General features: G+C 39.8%; 1 protein-coding gene across 1 annotated transcript in view; it reads right to left on the reverse strand.

Annotated features, from left to right (window-relative positions):
• The window catches only part of ZNF713 (zinc finger protein 713), a 22,416-nt gene extending 8,607 nt beyond the window's left edge, over positions 1-13,809 (reverse strand). The window contains exons 1-3 of the mRNA XM_070412878.1: positions 13,613-13,809; positions 4,318-4,392; positions 907-1,033 (exon numbers count right to left, since the gene is read on the reverse strand). Of these exons, the coding sequence (XP_070268979.1) occupies positions 907-1,033; positions 4,318-4,365 (175 nt within the window). The 5' untranslated portion in view covers positions 4,366-4,392; positions 13,613-13,809. The remainder of the gene's footprint in view (positions 1-906; positions 1,034-4,317; positions 4,393-13,612) is intronic.
• Positions 13,810-15,956: the final 2,147 nt, after the last annotated feature.

A 15,956-nucleotide genomic window follows, 5' to 3' on the forward strand; every position in this document is an offset into this window, starting at 1 on the left:
AGTTTTATATCCCACATCTGAGTGAAGTCATTTGTTCTTGACTTTTTCTGACTTACTTTGCTTAGCATGACATTCTCAAGATCCACCCATGTTCACCATACTGTTGTCTGTCTACGAGGTTTTTGTTGTTGTTGTTTAATCCCTTCATCTTTTTCACCCAGCCCCCCTACTCCCTCCCCTCTGACAGCTATGAGTCTGTTTCTATTTTGTTAATTTATTTTGTTCATTAGATTCCACATATAAGTGAAATCACATGGTGTATGTCTGTCTCTGACTGGCTTATTTCACTTAGCATAATACATTCCAGAAACTGTGATAAAATCTTGCACCATCACCTCTATCCCGCCCAGGACATGAATCATCCCTTTGTCCAGCATATCAACACTGTAGATGCTCCAGGCCTATTGGTCACTTAGTAGGCATCTTGGTTATCAAACCAACTGTCTTGGTATCAAAGAGCATAAGCATCTGGTAACAGTTACTTTACATAATTATGGCCCCAAAGCACAAAGGTAGTGATGCTAGCAATTCAGATATGCCGAATAAAAGCCATAAAGTTCTTTTTTCAAGTAAAAAATTTAATAAGGAAAGAAAAAAATTATATGCTGAAGTTGTTTAGATGTATGGTAGGAGCACATCTTCTATCCATGAAATTGTGAAGAAAAAAGAAATTCGTGCTAGCTTTGCTGTCACACCTCAAACCACAAAAGTTATAGCTAGAATATGGAAGTGCTTAGTTCAGATGGACGAGGCATTAAACTTTATCATAGGTGTGTATGAATAGGGAAAACATAGTATATGTAGGATTCAGTACTAGCCATGGTTTCAGGCATCCCCTCAGATAAGGGGGGGACTACTATAAACCCATTGGAATGGCTTCCAGTTTTACAGGGTCTCCCTCCTTACCCAGAGCGACCAGATTCCTGTAGTTTTCTAGCATCACATCTCGGTAGAGGTTCTTCTGAGAAGGGCACAGCTGGTCCCATTCCTCTCCGGTGAAGTCCACAGCCACGTCCTGGAATGTCAGGGACTCCTGAAACATCAAGTACATCCCTGCTCAGCCAGAAACAGTTTTTTAAAAAACTGGGCCCTTAGGGGAAGGAGCAAAGGTAGAGCAGGAGACAAAGGTTAGGCTGTGTAAGCCACTGTGCTGAGAGCCTTCAGAGCTCTGAGTAATCCAGGTCAAAATTTTTGAGACAACACTGAGTGCCTATCTTTCTATCATCTTTCAAGACAGATAAAAACATACATGAAGTAATGCTTGTTTTTCAGCTTTTTATCATCTGTTGCAGGGGAATCTCAGATCATTTAAACAATTAAAAAACGATATGGGAAATTCATGCTATAAGGTTTCAGAAGTGACAGAATTCAGGATATGCTGAGATAGTGAAAGTAGATATCGAGTTGGTGTATCTTGTGTAGTCCTTAAAAGTTTTAAGATTTGGACAGAAGAGGAGAAAGGATATTTCAGTGTCTTAAAAAAAAAGTGAAAATAACCAGGGCAAATAGGTTAAGAGTAAAAGGCATATGATGCATGTCGATATCAGTTAAAGAAACTGTCTTGCCCTAACCGGTTTGGCTTAGTGGATAGAGCGTCAGCCTGCGGACTCAAGGGTCCCAGGTTCGATTCCAGTCAAGGGCATGTACCTTGGTTTCGGGCACATCCCCAGTGGGAAGTGTGCAGGAAGCAGCTGATCGATGTTTCTCTCTCATCGATGTTTCTAACGCTCTATTCCTCTCCTTTCCTCTCTGTAAAAAAATCAATAAAATATATTTTAAAAAAATTAAAAAGAAACTGTCTTGTTACAGGTAGGAATTTCAAATAAAAAGGGTAACATCTATATTTCCTCCATTATCAATGCTGCCTAAGCAACCCTTTTGCTCTAAGAGCAACCTACTGACACACAACATACATATACCTCCTTCTCCTTCCTTCCTAACACTCCCCCACCCCAATACAATCTACTTCATGGGTACAATAATTCCAATTATTTAAGAGTGTGGTGTTCCAAACAAGTGTTCTTTCCTAAAAGTTAAGATTCAATATTTTAGGACAGTATTGGTTTTTACACTTGTTTACATATGCCTAAAAAGCTCGTTTCTACTTCCTTTTTTAAAAAAATGTATTTTATTGATTTTTTACAGAGAGGAAGGGAGAGGGATAGAGAGTTAGAAACATCGATGAGAGAAAAACATCGACCAGCTACCTCCTGCACCCCTCCTACTAGGGATGTGCCCGCAACCAAGATACATGCCCTTGACTGGAACCGAACCTGGGACCTTTCAGTCTGCAGGCCAACGCTCTATCCACTGAGCCAAATCGGTTTGGCTCTACTTCCTTTTATAACTTCTATGTATCCTCACATTTCACTTTAAATTTTGCTTCTCCATAGAGTTCTTCCCTGACTCCTTAATGCACATTCACAGCACCTTCTTCTTATTTTGTATAATATACATCTCAATTTGCAATTTATTATTATATTTGCTGAATGACTGTCTCTGTTAGACTATAAGCCACTTGGGCTTAGGACCATGTTTGCTTTGCTCATTGACATATACCTGATGCCACACATAATTTCTGGCACAGTGGCTGCTCAATAATATTTGTTGAAGGAAGGAATCATCTTCTTTTGTAACACAATAAATGGTTCTGGAAAATTAAAACAAACTCCTCTGGCTAGAATGCCAAGAGGCACATGTGCCACATTAGTTCTCAATGTGTTTTTGTTCCTGTCTGTGGGGAGCTTTATAATTAAGCAAAAACTGAATGAATCTATTCCTTGCAGACCTAAGATCCCAAAGTACTAATGCACCAAATAAGTGCTCAGCTCTAGCTACTGGTCTCCTTATTGTCTTAGTTCTTGCTCAAGTTTTATTTCCTTTTGCAATGGTTCAGTCTTCTCTAATTTCCAAACCCTACCTGATATCAGCACACATTAAAACTCTACCTTCTTCATGAAGTCTTCCCTCGTCCCTCCAGTTTCAATCAGATTTCTCCCTTCTCTGAGTAATTCTTGTGTTTGTTATCTCTTGCATGCACAACAGCATCCAACATTCTACTTACACTTTTTGAATATTAATTGTGTGATGTAGGCATTTAAAAATCTCTTCCAATGAGTTTATTTGCTATGTACAGATAATGATTATCTCATAGAATTTGGAACAATAGAAGTCCTCTATGTGAAGCAACTAAGACTGATATCTCATGTGTTAAGCAAAAAAGCTGGTTAAAGTAGAGATCCATAAAAGATATCTTAAACATATTATTATTATTTTTTAAAAATATATTTTATTGATTTTTCACAGAGAAGAAGGGAGAGGGATAGAGAGTTAGAAACATCCATGAGAAAGAACATCGATCAGCTGCCTCCTGCACACTCCCCACTGGGGATGTGCCCGCAACCACGGTACATGCCCTTGACCGGAATCGAACCTGGGACCTTTCAGTCTGCAGGCCGATGCTCTATCCACTGCGCCAAACCGGTTACGGCTAAACATATTATTTTAATTTAAAATATATACATGTATATTTTTGGCTAACCTTTTGATGTAAAGCTAACCTTTGTCTATGAGAGTGATTTTAATGACTAAGTGTCCATACCCATAATGTATCAGTTTCTGGTTCATTAAAGTGGGACAAGCAAATGACGCTTGGGAAATACGGTAGGCATAGAATCCTCTGAGATTTTTATGATTTTTCCATCTGTGTTTTACAGTTTTGCTCACACCTAATTTGACAGCAATTTTTAAAAAATGGCATTTACTGAATCTTTCCAAAACATTCAACTAGTTTTCATAGAAACAAACAGTTATATCTCTTCAGTTTACATAATATTTAATCAAACTATAGAATTGTTAACAACAGGTTTAAACAGGTTTGGGGGAAGCTATAATGGGTTCTGGATAAAAATTAACTTGTGGCAGCAGATGTCCTCAGGCGTACTGGGTAATGCTATTAGTTCCAAGCAGTCACAGTGACCTGAGAATCATTCATTGCTTACAGTGTGGTTGGAATTCTGGTGAGCTGTGTAAGTGAAGGGTGATTATAAGATAGTCTATGGCTTCTTTTCTTTTATTTTATTTTCAACATCTAGCACTGACATGAGTACTTGATTTGGTAAAAATGCTGGAGGGAAAAAGAGCTATAAAGGAGTATATAAGGTGGATGGGGAACATTCAATAGAGATTATCATCTGTCACAAGAGTTGAAAGGGCTCTGGAGTTTGGGGGCTTAGCACCTCTGAGAATAGAAAAGTGAAAGTGCCCACATTCTGAGGACTACAATAGTATTTCTGAGGAGAGTAAAACTAAACTTACCTTGGACCTGACTATCTGTGGCCTATCATTCATTTCCTTCTCTTCCATGTTCCCCTCCTGAAAAGGTACAGCATTCTAAGAAAGCATAAATGGGGAAAAGAGATAAAAAAGCATCTTGTCAATACATGGTATTAAGGTTGAACCTAGTCCTGGCTGGTTTGGCTCACTGGATAGAGCGTTGGCCTGGGGACGCTACTGAAGGGTCCCAGGTTCGATTCTGGTCGAGGGCATGTACCTTGGTTGCAGGCACATCCCCAGTAGGAGGTGTGCAGGAGGCAGCTGATCGATGTTTCTCTCTCATCGATGTTTCTAACTCTCTATCCCTCTCCCTTCCTCTCTGTAAAAAATCAATAAACTATATTTTAAAAAATTGAACCTAAAACTTGGAGCTTTTGCTTTGTGTTAGGATGACAGACAGTTTATTTATTTTAAATATATATTTTTATTGATTTTTACAGAAAGAGGAAGGGACAGCGAGAGAAGAAGGGAGGAGAGAAGGAGAGAAGGGGGAGAGGGAGAGAGAGAAAGAGAGAGAGAGAGAGAGAGAAAGAGAGAGAGAGATGAGAGAGAAACACCAATCAGATGCCTCTTGCATGCACCCCAACTGGAGATTGAACCTGCAACCTGGGCTTGTGCCCTGAATGGAAATCAAACTGGTGACTTTTTGGTGCACGGGATGACGTTCAACCAACTGAGCCACAACCAGCCAGAGCTATCTTTCACTTTTATTGCTACTTCCTATAGTTATTTAAAATCATTTAATGTCTCTTCCAACATTAAAAACCTTCAATGGCTACATAACCCATTGCAACCACCATCCTTTCTTTTTCAAGACAACATTCTTCAAAGGATTGTCCATACTTGTGTCTATATCCTCATTACCTACTGATTTTTCAATTCTCTATAATGTTGCTTCTGTTCTGCTATCAGAACTCCACTGAAATTTCCCTGGTTAGTAATATAAAAAAACCTTTAGGTTGCTCATGCAGTAGACTTCATTATTTAAGGGTTGAAGGTATCTGATATTGCTGACAGCTGTGTCTTGCTTTACTTTCATGGTCTCTCTCAGTGGGCTATGCTCTAATCCCTTTTCCTCTGCCTACCATTTATATATTGTTTTTCCTTATAATTTTCCAAAATCTATTCTTGTCCTCTCCACAGTTGAAAGAAAGAAATCTTTAAAAGATATAAACCATACCTAAAAATAAGAGTTAACTTTCTCAAATGTCAAGGCAGAGAAACAATCCATCAACCATGAATAACCATGGTAACAAATTAGCTCAGAAAGAAAATGAAACTCTCCAGGAACCAAACTAAAAAACATGGAAAACTGTGATATAAATGACAGAGAATTCAAGATTGTAGTTTTTTTGTTTTTTTTAAAAAATATATTTTATTGATTTTTTACAGAGAGGAAGGGAGAGAGATAGAGAGTTAGAAACACTGATGAGAGAGAAACATCGATCAGCTGCCTCCTGCACACTCCCCACCGGGGATGTGCCCGAAACCCAGGCACATGCCCTTGACCGGAATCGAACCCGGGACCCCTCAGTCCGCAGGCTGACGCTCCATCCACTGAGCCAAACCGGTTTCGGCTCAAGATTGTAGTTTTGAAAAAACTCAATGATACAGAAGAAAACTCAGAAAAGCAGTTCAATGAGCTCTGGAATAAAACAAATGAACAAAAGAAGTACTTTACCAAAGAGATTGAAGCTGCTGTAGCCGGTTTGGCTCAGTGGATAGAGTGTCGGCCTGCAGACTGAAGGGTCCCAGGTTTGATTCCGGTCAAGGGCATGTACCTTGGTTGCAGGCACATCCCCAGTAGGGGGCGTGCAGGAGGCAGCTGATCGATGTTTCTCTCTCATGGATGATTCTAACTCTCTATCCCTCTCCCTTCCTCTCTGTAAAAAATCAATAAAATATATATTTTAAAAAAGAGATTGAAACTATAAGATGAACCAAACATAAATCCTGGGGCTGAAGAACTCAATAAATGAGATGAGGAATGAATCAGAGAGCACGGGAAACAGAGAAGACCAGATGGAAGAGAGAATTAGTGAGCTCTAACATAGAAATGTAGAAATGACTCAGGTGGAGGAAGAGAGGGCACTGAGAGTTAAAAAAAGAAAGATGAAAAAACTCTTTGAGAACTATTTGATTCCATTAGAAAAAGTAATATAAGAATGATGGGTATACCAGAAGGAGAAGATGGGAGAAAAGAACAGAGAGCCTATTCAAACAAATAATTGATGAGAACTTCCAAAACCCAGGCAAAGAGCTGAACTTTCGCATTCAGGAAGCTTTCAGAACACCTAATTATCTCAATGCAAAAAGACCTCCAAGACCCATTAAATTAAAGCTGTCAGAAGGTAGTGACAAAGAAAGAAATCTCCAGGGAGCCGGGTAAAGAAGACAGTAACCTACAGGTATAAAGGAGATCCCATTAGATTATCATCATATTTTTTAGCAGAAACCTGACCATGGTAGGAGAGAGTGGAATGAAATATTTAAAAATTTAAGAGAGAAACCAGCAGCCATGAATAATATATCTAGAGAAGCTACCCTTTATATATGAAGGAGAAATAAAGACTTTTCCTGACAAAAGCTGAGGGAATTTACCACAAGACCTGTATTACAACAAATGTTGAAAAGAGCTCTTCTACCAGAAACAAAAAGATATGAAACTCTGAGTCAGACTGCAAACACACAGACAAAGGAAGGAAATTACAACTCTATTTCCGAATAGGGTTTTAATTATTTAATTATAGCATAATGGTTAAAAGGGAAAAGCACTTATAGGTCTCTAATTTCTGCAATTTGGAAATGAACACAGAGCACAAAATGGAATAATTTGTTACAACAAGAACATAAAAGATAAAGGGGAAAGGGCTGAACTTGCATAAGTGAATGAAGATGATGCAATCAGAAAAAAGGACTATTGTTATGTTTGAAACTTTTTTTACATAACCTAATGATAACCACTCACACACACAAAATCTGGAGTTGAGACACATAACATAAAAAAAGATAAACAGAGGAAAAACTCATAGAAAGTCACCAAACTAATATAGCAGACAGAAACACAAGAAAAAAAGAAACAATGGAGATACAGGGCCACCAGAAAACAAAAACTAAAATGGCTATAGTAAATCCTCGTATATCAATAATCATCCTAAATGTAAATGGACAGAACACACCAATCAAAATGCAAAGTGTAGTGGGGGGAAAAAAAGACCCAACTATATGCTACCTTCAGGAGACCCATCTCAGCTACAAAGACAAACATAGGCTCAAAGTGAAAGGGTGGAAGATGATACTTGAAGCAAATGGCATCCAGAGAAAAGTGAGTGTATCAGTACTTAGAAAATAATAGGTTTCAAGATAAATGTGACAAGAGACAAAGAAGAGCATTTTATAATGTTAAAAGGGACAGTTCATCAAGAAGACATAACACTTATTAGTATATATGCACCAATGCTGGACATACCAAAATTATAAAGCAATCACTAACAGAATTGAAGAGAGAAAAATGACAAAAACACAATTATAGTAAGGGACCTGAATACTCCATTGACAACAATGGATAGATCATCCAAACAGTAAATAAATCCTATCTAATAAAAGGCAAAAAGGGTAATTGACCGTACCTTCGCTATGCTTCCCATTGGCTAATCAGGCCAATATGCAAATTAACTACCAAGAAAGATGGCGGCTAATTTGCATACATAGGCTCCAAGTGGTGGTGCAAAGCCAAACGCACCCAAAGCCGGCCGAGCAGCAAGGACTCACCGCCCCGGAATCAGCGGAGCAGGGAGGCCTCACGCCCCAGGATCAGCGGAGTTGAGAGACCTCACCACCCCTGGATCAGCGGAGTCGAGAGGCCTCACCAGCCCTGGATCAGAGGAGCCGGAAGTCCTCACTGCCCCGGGAACAGCAGAGCCGGGAGGCCTCAGGGCCCCTGGAGCCAAGCAGAGCTGGGAGGCCTCACGGCCCGGGATCAGCGGAGCTGGGAGGCCTGATGGCTGGGGGAGGGGGCTCTGGCTGGAGCCCAGCCAGAGTGAAGGCCTGGGTCCCAGGTGCCAGAGGAAAACTGGTGCCAGCGGAAAACTGGTGCCAGGAGCCAAGGGAAGGGAAGGCCTATTGCACGAATCTCTTCGTGCAACAGGCATCTAATAAGGAAATATTAGCCATAAATGACACATTAGACCAAATGGGTGTGATCAATATTTACAGAGCTTTCCACCCCAAAATGACACAATATACATTTTTCTTAAGTGCACATGAAACATTCTCAAGGACAGACCGTTTGTTGGGGGCACAAAGCTCATCTCAATAAATTTAAGAATACTGAACTCATACCAAGCATAAAATTTTCCAAAACAAAAATTTCTTTTATGATTCTAGTACAACCTATATGCTCAAACTAAATTAGGGCAATGTACAAAAACACAATTCCACATCTATAATAAATTGTGGTACATCCAGACAATAAGACACACTGAGCAATTCAAAAAAAGCGAGATAGCAAGCCATGAAAAGACATGCAAGAACCCCAAATGCACCACGCCAAGCAAAGAGGCCAATAGAAAAGGGCCACACAGCCCGGCCGGCATGGCTCAGTGGTAGGGTGTTGACCTATGAACTAGGAGGTCATGGTTCGATTCCCGACCCATGTTCGATCCCCAGTGATTCTATACTGCTTTCCACAGTGGCTGCACCAATCTGCATTACCACCAACAGTGCATGAGGGTTTCCTCTTCTCCACAACCTTGCCAACACTTGTTGTTTGTTGATTTATTGATAATAGACATTCTGACAGGTGTGAGGTGATCTCTCACTATGGTTTTAATTTGCATTTCTTTGATGATTAGTGACATTGAGCATCTTTTCAAATGTCTATTGGCCATCTGTACGTCCTCTTTGGAGAAGTTGTCTATTCAGATTCTTTGCCCATTTTTAAAATTGATTGGTGGTTTTTGTGTGTGTTGAGTTGTATAAATTCTTTACAAATTTTGGATATTAACCCATTAGCACATGTATCATTGGCAAATATGTTCTACCATTCAGTGGGTTGTCTTTTCATTTTGTTGATGGTTTCCTTTGCTGGGCAAACTTTTATGTAATCCCATTGGTTTATTATTTCTTTTGTTTTCCCTTGCCTGAGGCCATATATCAGAAAAATATTGCTATGAGAAATAGCCGAGATTTTACTGTTTTCTTTTAGGATTTTTATGCTTTTGAGTCTAACATTGAAATCTTTAATAAATTTTTAGTTTATTCTTTTGTATAGTGTAGGAAGGTGGTCTAGTTTCTTTTTTGCACATACCTGTCCAATTTCCCCAATACCATTTATTGAATAGACTGTCTTTACCCCATTGTATGTTTTGCCTCCTGTCTCAAATATTAATTGACCATAAAGGTATGGGTTTATATCTGTGCTCTCTATTCTGTTCCATTGATCTATATGAGTTTTTATGCAAGTACCACAGTGTCTTGATTACTATGACCGTGTAGTGTAGTTTGATATCAGGTAGCATGATTCCTCTAACTTTGTTCTTATTTCTCAAGATTGCTGTGGCTATTCAGGGTCTTTTGTGTTCCATATAGAGTTTTGGAATATTCATACTACTTCTGTAAAATACACCACTGACAGGAATTGTGTTGGCTCTATAGATTGCTTTGAGTAGTATGAACATTTTAATGATGTTAATTCTTCCTATCCATGAACACGGTATATGCTTCCACTTATTTGTATCTTCTTTCTTTCCTCACTGTCTTATAATTTTTTGAGTACAGGTCTTTCATATCATTAGTTAAATTTATTCCTAGGTATTTTATTCTTTTTGAAGCAATTGTAAAGGATATTTTTTCCTTAATTTCTCTGACAGTTTATTATTAGTGTAAAAAAGTGCAACTGATTTCTGAGTATTTATTTTGTATCCTACTATTTTACTTAATTCAGTAGTTGTAACCTGTCTATTCAGATTCTCTGATTCAGTTTTAAAAGATTATTTCTAGAAATTTATCCATTTCATCCAGATTGTCCAATTTGTTGGCACATAGTTGTTTGTAATATTTTCTTACAATCCTTCATATTTCTTTGGTGTCAGTTGTTACTTCTCTTTTGTTTCTGATTTTATTTGCATCCTTTCTCTTTTTTTTCTTGATGAGTCTAGTTAAAGGTATATTGTTTATCTTTTCAAAAAAGCAGCTCTTGGTTTCATTGATCTTTTGTATTTGTTTTTCTATATTCTACTTCATTTCTGCTCTGATCTTTTTTTTTAAAAAAACACACACATATTTTTATTGATTTCAGAGAGGAAGGGACAGGGAGAGAGAGATAGAAACATCAGTGATGAGAGAGAATAATTGATTGGCTGCCTCCTGCACACCCCCTATTGGGGATCAAGCTCACAACCTAGGCATGTGGACCGGAATTGAACCTGGGACCCTTCAGTCCTCAGGCCGAAGTTTTATCCACTGAGCCAAACCAGCTAGGGCTATGCTCTGATCTGTATTATTTCCTTCCTTCTATTCACTTTGGGCTTTGTTTGTTGTTCTTTTTAAAGTTCCTTTAAGAGTAAAGTTAGATTTTTTTTAAAAAATATATTTTATTGATTTTTTTACAGAGAGGAATGGAGAGAGATAGAGAGTTAGAAACATTGATGAGAGAGAAACATCGATCAGCTGCCTCCTGCACAGCTCCCACTGGGTATGTGCCCGCAACCCAGGTACATGCCCTTGACCGGAATCGAACCCGGGACCCTTGAGTCCGTAGGCCAACGCTCTATCTACTGAGCCAAACCGGTTTCGGCAAGTTAGATTGTTTATTTGAGATTTTTCTTCTTTCTTGAGATAGGCCTGTAACGCTATGACTTTCCCTCTTAGGACTCCTTTTTCTGTGTCCCATAGATTTTGGGTTGTTGTGTACTCATTTGCATTTGCTTCAAGGAATCTTTTGATTTCTTCCTTGATTTCATTGTTAACTCATTCATTGTTTAGAAACATGTTATTTAACCTCTATGTCCTTGTGTGTTTTTCATTTTTGTGCATTTACAAACACATATAACCATACTTAATGCACACCATACTATGTGCATTGTTCTACCACATCCTTTATTTACTAAATGTCTTAGAGCTCTTTCTCTGCTTGTTAACTTGATAATAAACTATCTTATTCTATTATATAGCAGCATAGTATTCCACTGGATAGCTCTACCATAATATATTTAACTATATCCCTAGTGAACATTTAAGCCGTACCCATTTCTCATAATGACAATTAATATTGTAATGAACACCTTTGTACATACATCTTTGTATCTGTGCAAGTATTTCTGAAAAAACAGATAACTACAGTGGAATTTTTCAGCCACAGACTGAACTCATTTTACATTTTGGCAGGTTTAGTCAAATTGTCATTCAAAATATCTTCCTCAATTTTACAACTGTTGCCCTTCTTCCCTCCTCCCCCCTTTCCTCAACACTTTGTAACATCAATATATGTATTTATATTTTGCCAGTCTAGTGGGTGAAAAATGTGTTTGCATTCTATGGTTACTTATGAGGTTAAGCTTAATTTTTGTTTATTGGTTAGCTGTATTTCTTCTATAAATTGTTGTGCATATCCTGTGCCCATTTTCTTTTTTCTTTTGTTAACAGGTGTCATATTCATATATATATATATAAATATTTTTGTTGATTTCAGAGAGGAAGGGAGAGGGAGAGAAAGATAGAAACATCAATGATGAGAGAGAATCATTTATTAGGTGTAGCGGTTAATATGCGCATTGATATATATGCGATCTGATATGTATGCTATTTTGTTGTATTGACAGCTTCACAACTTCATATGTCAAATTTGCTGAAGGTGTTAACATCATAGATATTTTTTACGCTTAAAAATGTCGAATTTCATGCCAAAAAAAGAGCATTAGCGGGAAGTTTTAATTCATTACTTTATTTTGAAGAAAAGTGCTGCTGAAAGTTTCGGGAAGCTTATGGTGAACATGCTCCATCTCAAGATACTTGTGAACGCTGGTTTAAATGCTTTAAAAGTGATGATTTCGATGTGAAAGACAAAGAACGTCCAGGTCAACTGAAAAAGTTTGGAGACCAACAATTACAAGCATTATTGGATGAAGATGCGTGTCAAACTCAAAAACAACTTGCAAAAGATTAAATGTTGCTCAGCAAACAATTTCTGATCGTTTACAAGCAATGGGAAAGATTTGAAAGAAAGGAAAATGGGTGCCACATCAACTGAACGAAAGACAAATGGAAAACTGAAAAGTCATCAGTAAAATGTTGCTTCAACAGCACGAAAGTCTTTTTTGCATCGAATTGTAACTGGCGATGAAAAGTGGATTTATTTTGAGAATCCCAAACGCACAGAATCATGGGTTGATCCAAGTCAACCATCAACATCGACTGCAAGGCCAAATCGCTTCAGAAAGAAGACAAGACAATGCTCTGCATTTGGTGGGATCAGGAAGGTGTGGTGTATTATGAGCTTCTAAAACCAGGTGAAACCGTTAATACTGATCGCTACCAACAACAAATAATCAGTTTGAACCACGCTTTGATCGTGAAATGACCAGAATGGGCCAGAAGACACGGCAAAGTAATTCTGCTTTATGATGGCGCACCATCACACACTTAAACCAGTTAAAGACACGTTGAAAGATCTTGCCTGGGAAGTATTAACCCACCCGCCGTATTCACCAGACCTTGCTCCTTCAGATTACCACTTGTTCTGATCGATGGCACATGCACTTTCTGAGGAGCACTTCAAAACGTACGAAGAAGTGGAAAATTGGGTCTCTGAATGGTTTGCCTCAAAACAAGAAAAGTTCTATTGGGACGGTATCCACCAATTACCTGAAAGATGGGGGACATGTGTAGCTAGCGATGGACAGTACTTTGAATAAAGCACTTTTAATGTTTCTCTTGAAATTATCGTGTTTTCTTTGATTACAAAACCCGCGTTATTAACCGGTACACCTAGTATTGGCAGCCTCCTGCACGCCCTCCTCCATTGAGGACCGAGCCTGCAAACCCGGCAGGTGCCTGGGCGGAGAGTTGAACTGTGACCTCCTGGTTCAGACGGTTGACATTCTACCTCTGAGCCACACCAGCCAGGCAACATACGATGAACATTAATCCTCGATCTCTTACACAGGTTGCAAATATGTTCTTCATGTCCAGTGCAGGGGCGGCTCCCGCGTCTGGGGACCCCCGGACCCTGCCCGCCCAGCCCGGAGCCCGCCGCTCGCTCCCCGCCGGCCGCACTCACCGGACTCCACGGACAAAGGGCCGCGCGCACGGCTCCGGCCCCGACACCGCCTCCGCGCCGCCTCCGCCTCCGGCCCCAACCTGGCGGGGGAGGGTGCTGCGTGCCCCGATGCCCGAGCCAATGACTCCCAGAGACTGGGCCCCCGGGCTGGCCCAGCCCCCGGCGCCAGGTGCGCTCCGACGGGAAAAACCCGCGATGGCGACCCCGCGGCGCGGGCTTGGGACCCCCCAGTACGCATGCGCGGGCGGCGCCCGGCCGGACCGCTTCCCTCCAGCGGGAGCCGCGCTCCCACGGGGTCCCCGGGTCTGCTGCTCAAGAGGCACGCAAGCCGGCGTCCTGGCCTTCACCCGCAGCCATCTCCGAACTTGGCTTTCGGCGCGGCCGAGGCCCGCCCACAGCCCCTGCCAATCAGAAACGTGCGACCGCCCGGCCCCCGCGCGGGAGCGCTGCACCGACCCAAGGGGACCATGCAAGTCCCGGTTCTCAGTGCGGGCATACCTCCCCCCGCCCTGCCGTCTTATATGGACCTGACTCTAAATATGATAGTAACGATTGAGTACATTTTTTATTTGGCAATACAGGTCTACTGATGAGAAGAATGGAATTCTTTTAGTGGAGGTAATATTTTGCTTAATTGGGATTCAAAGTTAGTTCTCCATCATCAAAATAGATTGTGAAAGTTCTTCTGTCTGTGATGAAATCGTATATACTTCCATCTTCGAAAACGTTTCAAATAAATAGATACTGGCAAATACGGATATCTGTAAGCATATGATTTACATTGAACAGACTCATTGCTTGGAAGGTGTCTATAGAATTCCAATACATTCACCTGCGAGCATGTCATTGAATGTCAGATTAATCACTTCTAAAAAAAGTTAAGTAGCAGCTCCTCAACTGCACAGTAAAGGGAATTTTGCAATATGGAAATGTCCCTCGCACCTGCACAGCAGTCTGAAAATGAGATTGGAACAATAATTTGCGCCTGGAAAAAGATGTGATCTCTCCTAATTTTGTTTGAGGATAGGGATCTCACTTCTGGTTTTAGCTTTTGACAGCACTGCAAGTTTATAAAGCAGCTTAACATCACTTGTGATTAAAAACAATGTTAGTTTTCATCAAATTATCTTGTAATTTTAGGTTGAATTCATAGTTTGCAGCAAAAGATAATTTCCAAAGCCATTCAGGGCAGTTCTTTTCATTTAGAAAAATTTAGATCTTGGCCCTGAGGTCAAATCTTAATAAAATGTTAATACACACACACACACACACACACACACACAACTTTACCACTTTTAATCATCAAACTGCTGACTATGTGGTAAGGTATATCAGGATGCTTAATTTTTAAAAAAATTAAATCCTCACCTGAGGATATGTGGTTTTTTTTTTTTTTTTAAATTGATTTTAGAGAAAGAGGAAAAGGGAGAGAGAGAGAGAGAAAGAGAGAGAGAAAGAGAGAGAGAAAGAGAGAGAGAGAGAGAGAGGAACATCAATTTGAGAGAGAAACATTGATCAGTTGCCTCCCTTACATGCCCTGACTGGGGATCAAACCCACAATCTAGGTATGTGCCCTGACCCAGAATCAAACCCACAACCTTTTTGGTACATGGTATGATGCTCCACATTAAGTTGCCCAACCAGGGCTTCAATTTCTATTATTGGTGAAATTTCTTGAAACTAACAATGGTTAAGTCCATGAGAGCAAATAGAGTTCACCATTGACATTACTAATTCAATAACCCATGGTAGATTCAAATATTTTCCACAAAGTTCCTGCTTAGCAGATTCTAATTGATATAGTACTGAAATTAGGGTTTTCTCAATTAAAAAAAAATTCCTCCCTGAAGTTGTACACAGACTACCCATAAAAGCTAATTTTTCAGTCACTTCAAAATTGGAATTGCCTGGCCAGTGTTGCTCAGTGGTTGACCATCAACCTATGAACCAGGGGGTCACGGTTTGATTCCTGGTTTGAGTCTCTGCCAGGCACATGCCCGGGTTGCAGGCTCAATCCCCAATAGGGGGGCTGTGTAAGAGGCAGCTGATCAATGATTCTCTCTCATCATTGATATTTTTCTCTCTTCATCTCCCTTCCTCTCGAAATGAATTATATATACAGTATATATACATTGGCATTGACTCCTGAATAAAAAACACACTGAACAGTATCCATAATATATGTTAATTCACCAGGAGCCAAGCAAATTTACTTTGGTTTTAACCTTATTTTTGTGAAGAAATTCCAGTGTGATGATATATTTCATTTTGAACTTTCTAAATTTTTTGACCATTGCTTTTTGACACAATTATCATGGTAATATCTGGCTTGTATTCAGCTTGC

Source organism: Myotis yumanensis, unplaced genomic scaffold (assembly GCF_028538775.1).
Source record: "Myotis yumanensis isolate MYYU_CA2020_CCGP unplaced genomic scaffold, mMyoYum1.0.hap1 SCAF_4, whole genome shotgun sequence".
Lineage (NCBI taxonomy): Eukaryota > Metazoa > Chordata > Mammalia > Chiroptera > Vespertilionidae > Myotis > Myotis yumanensis.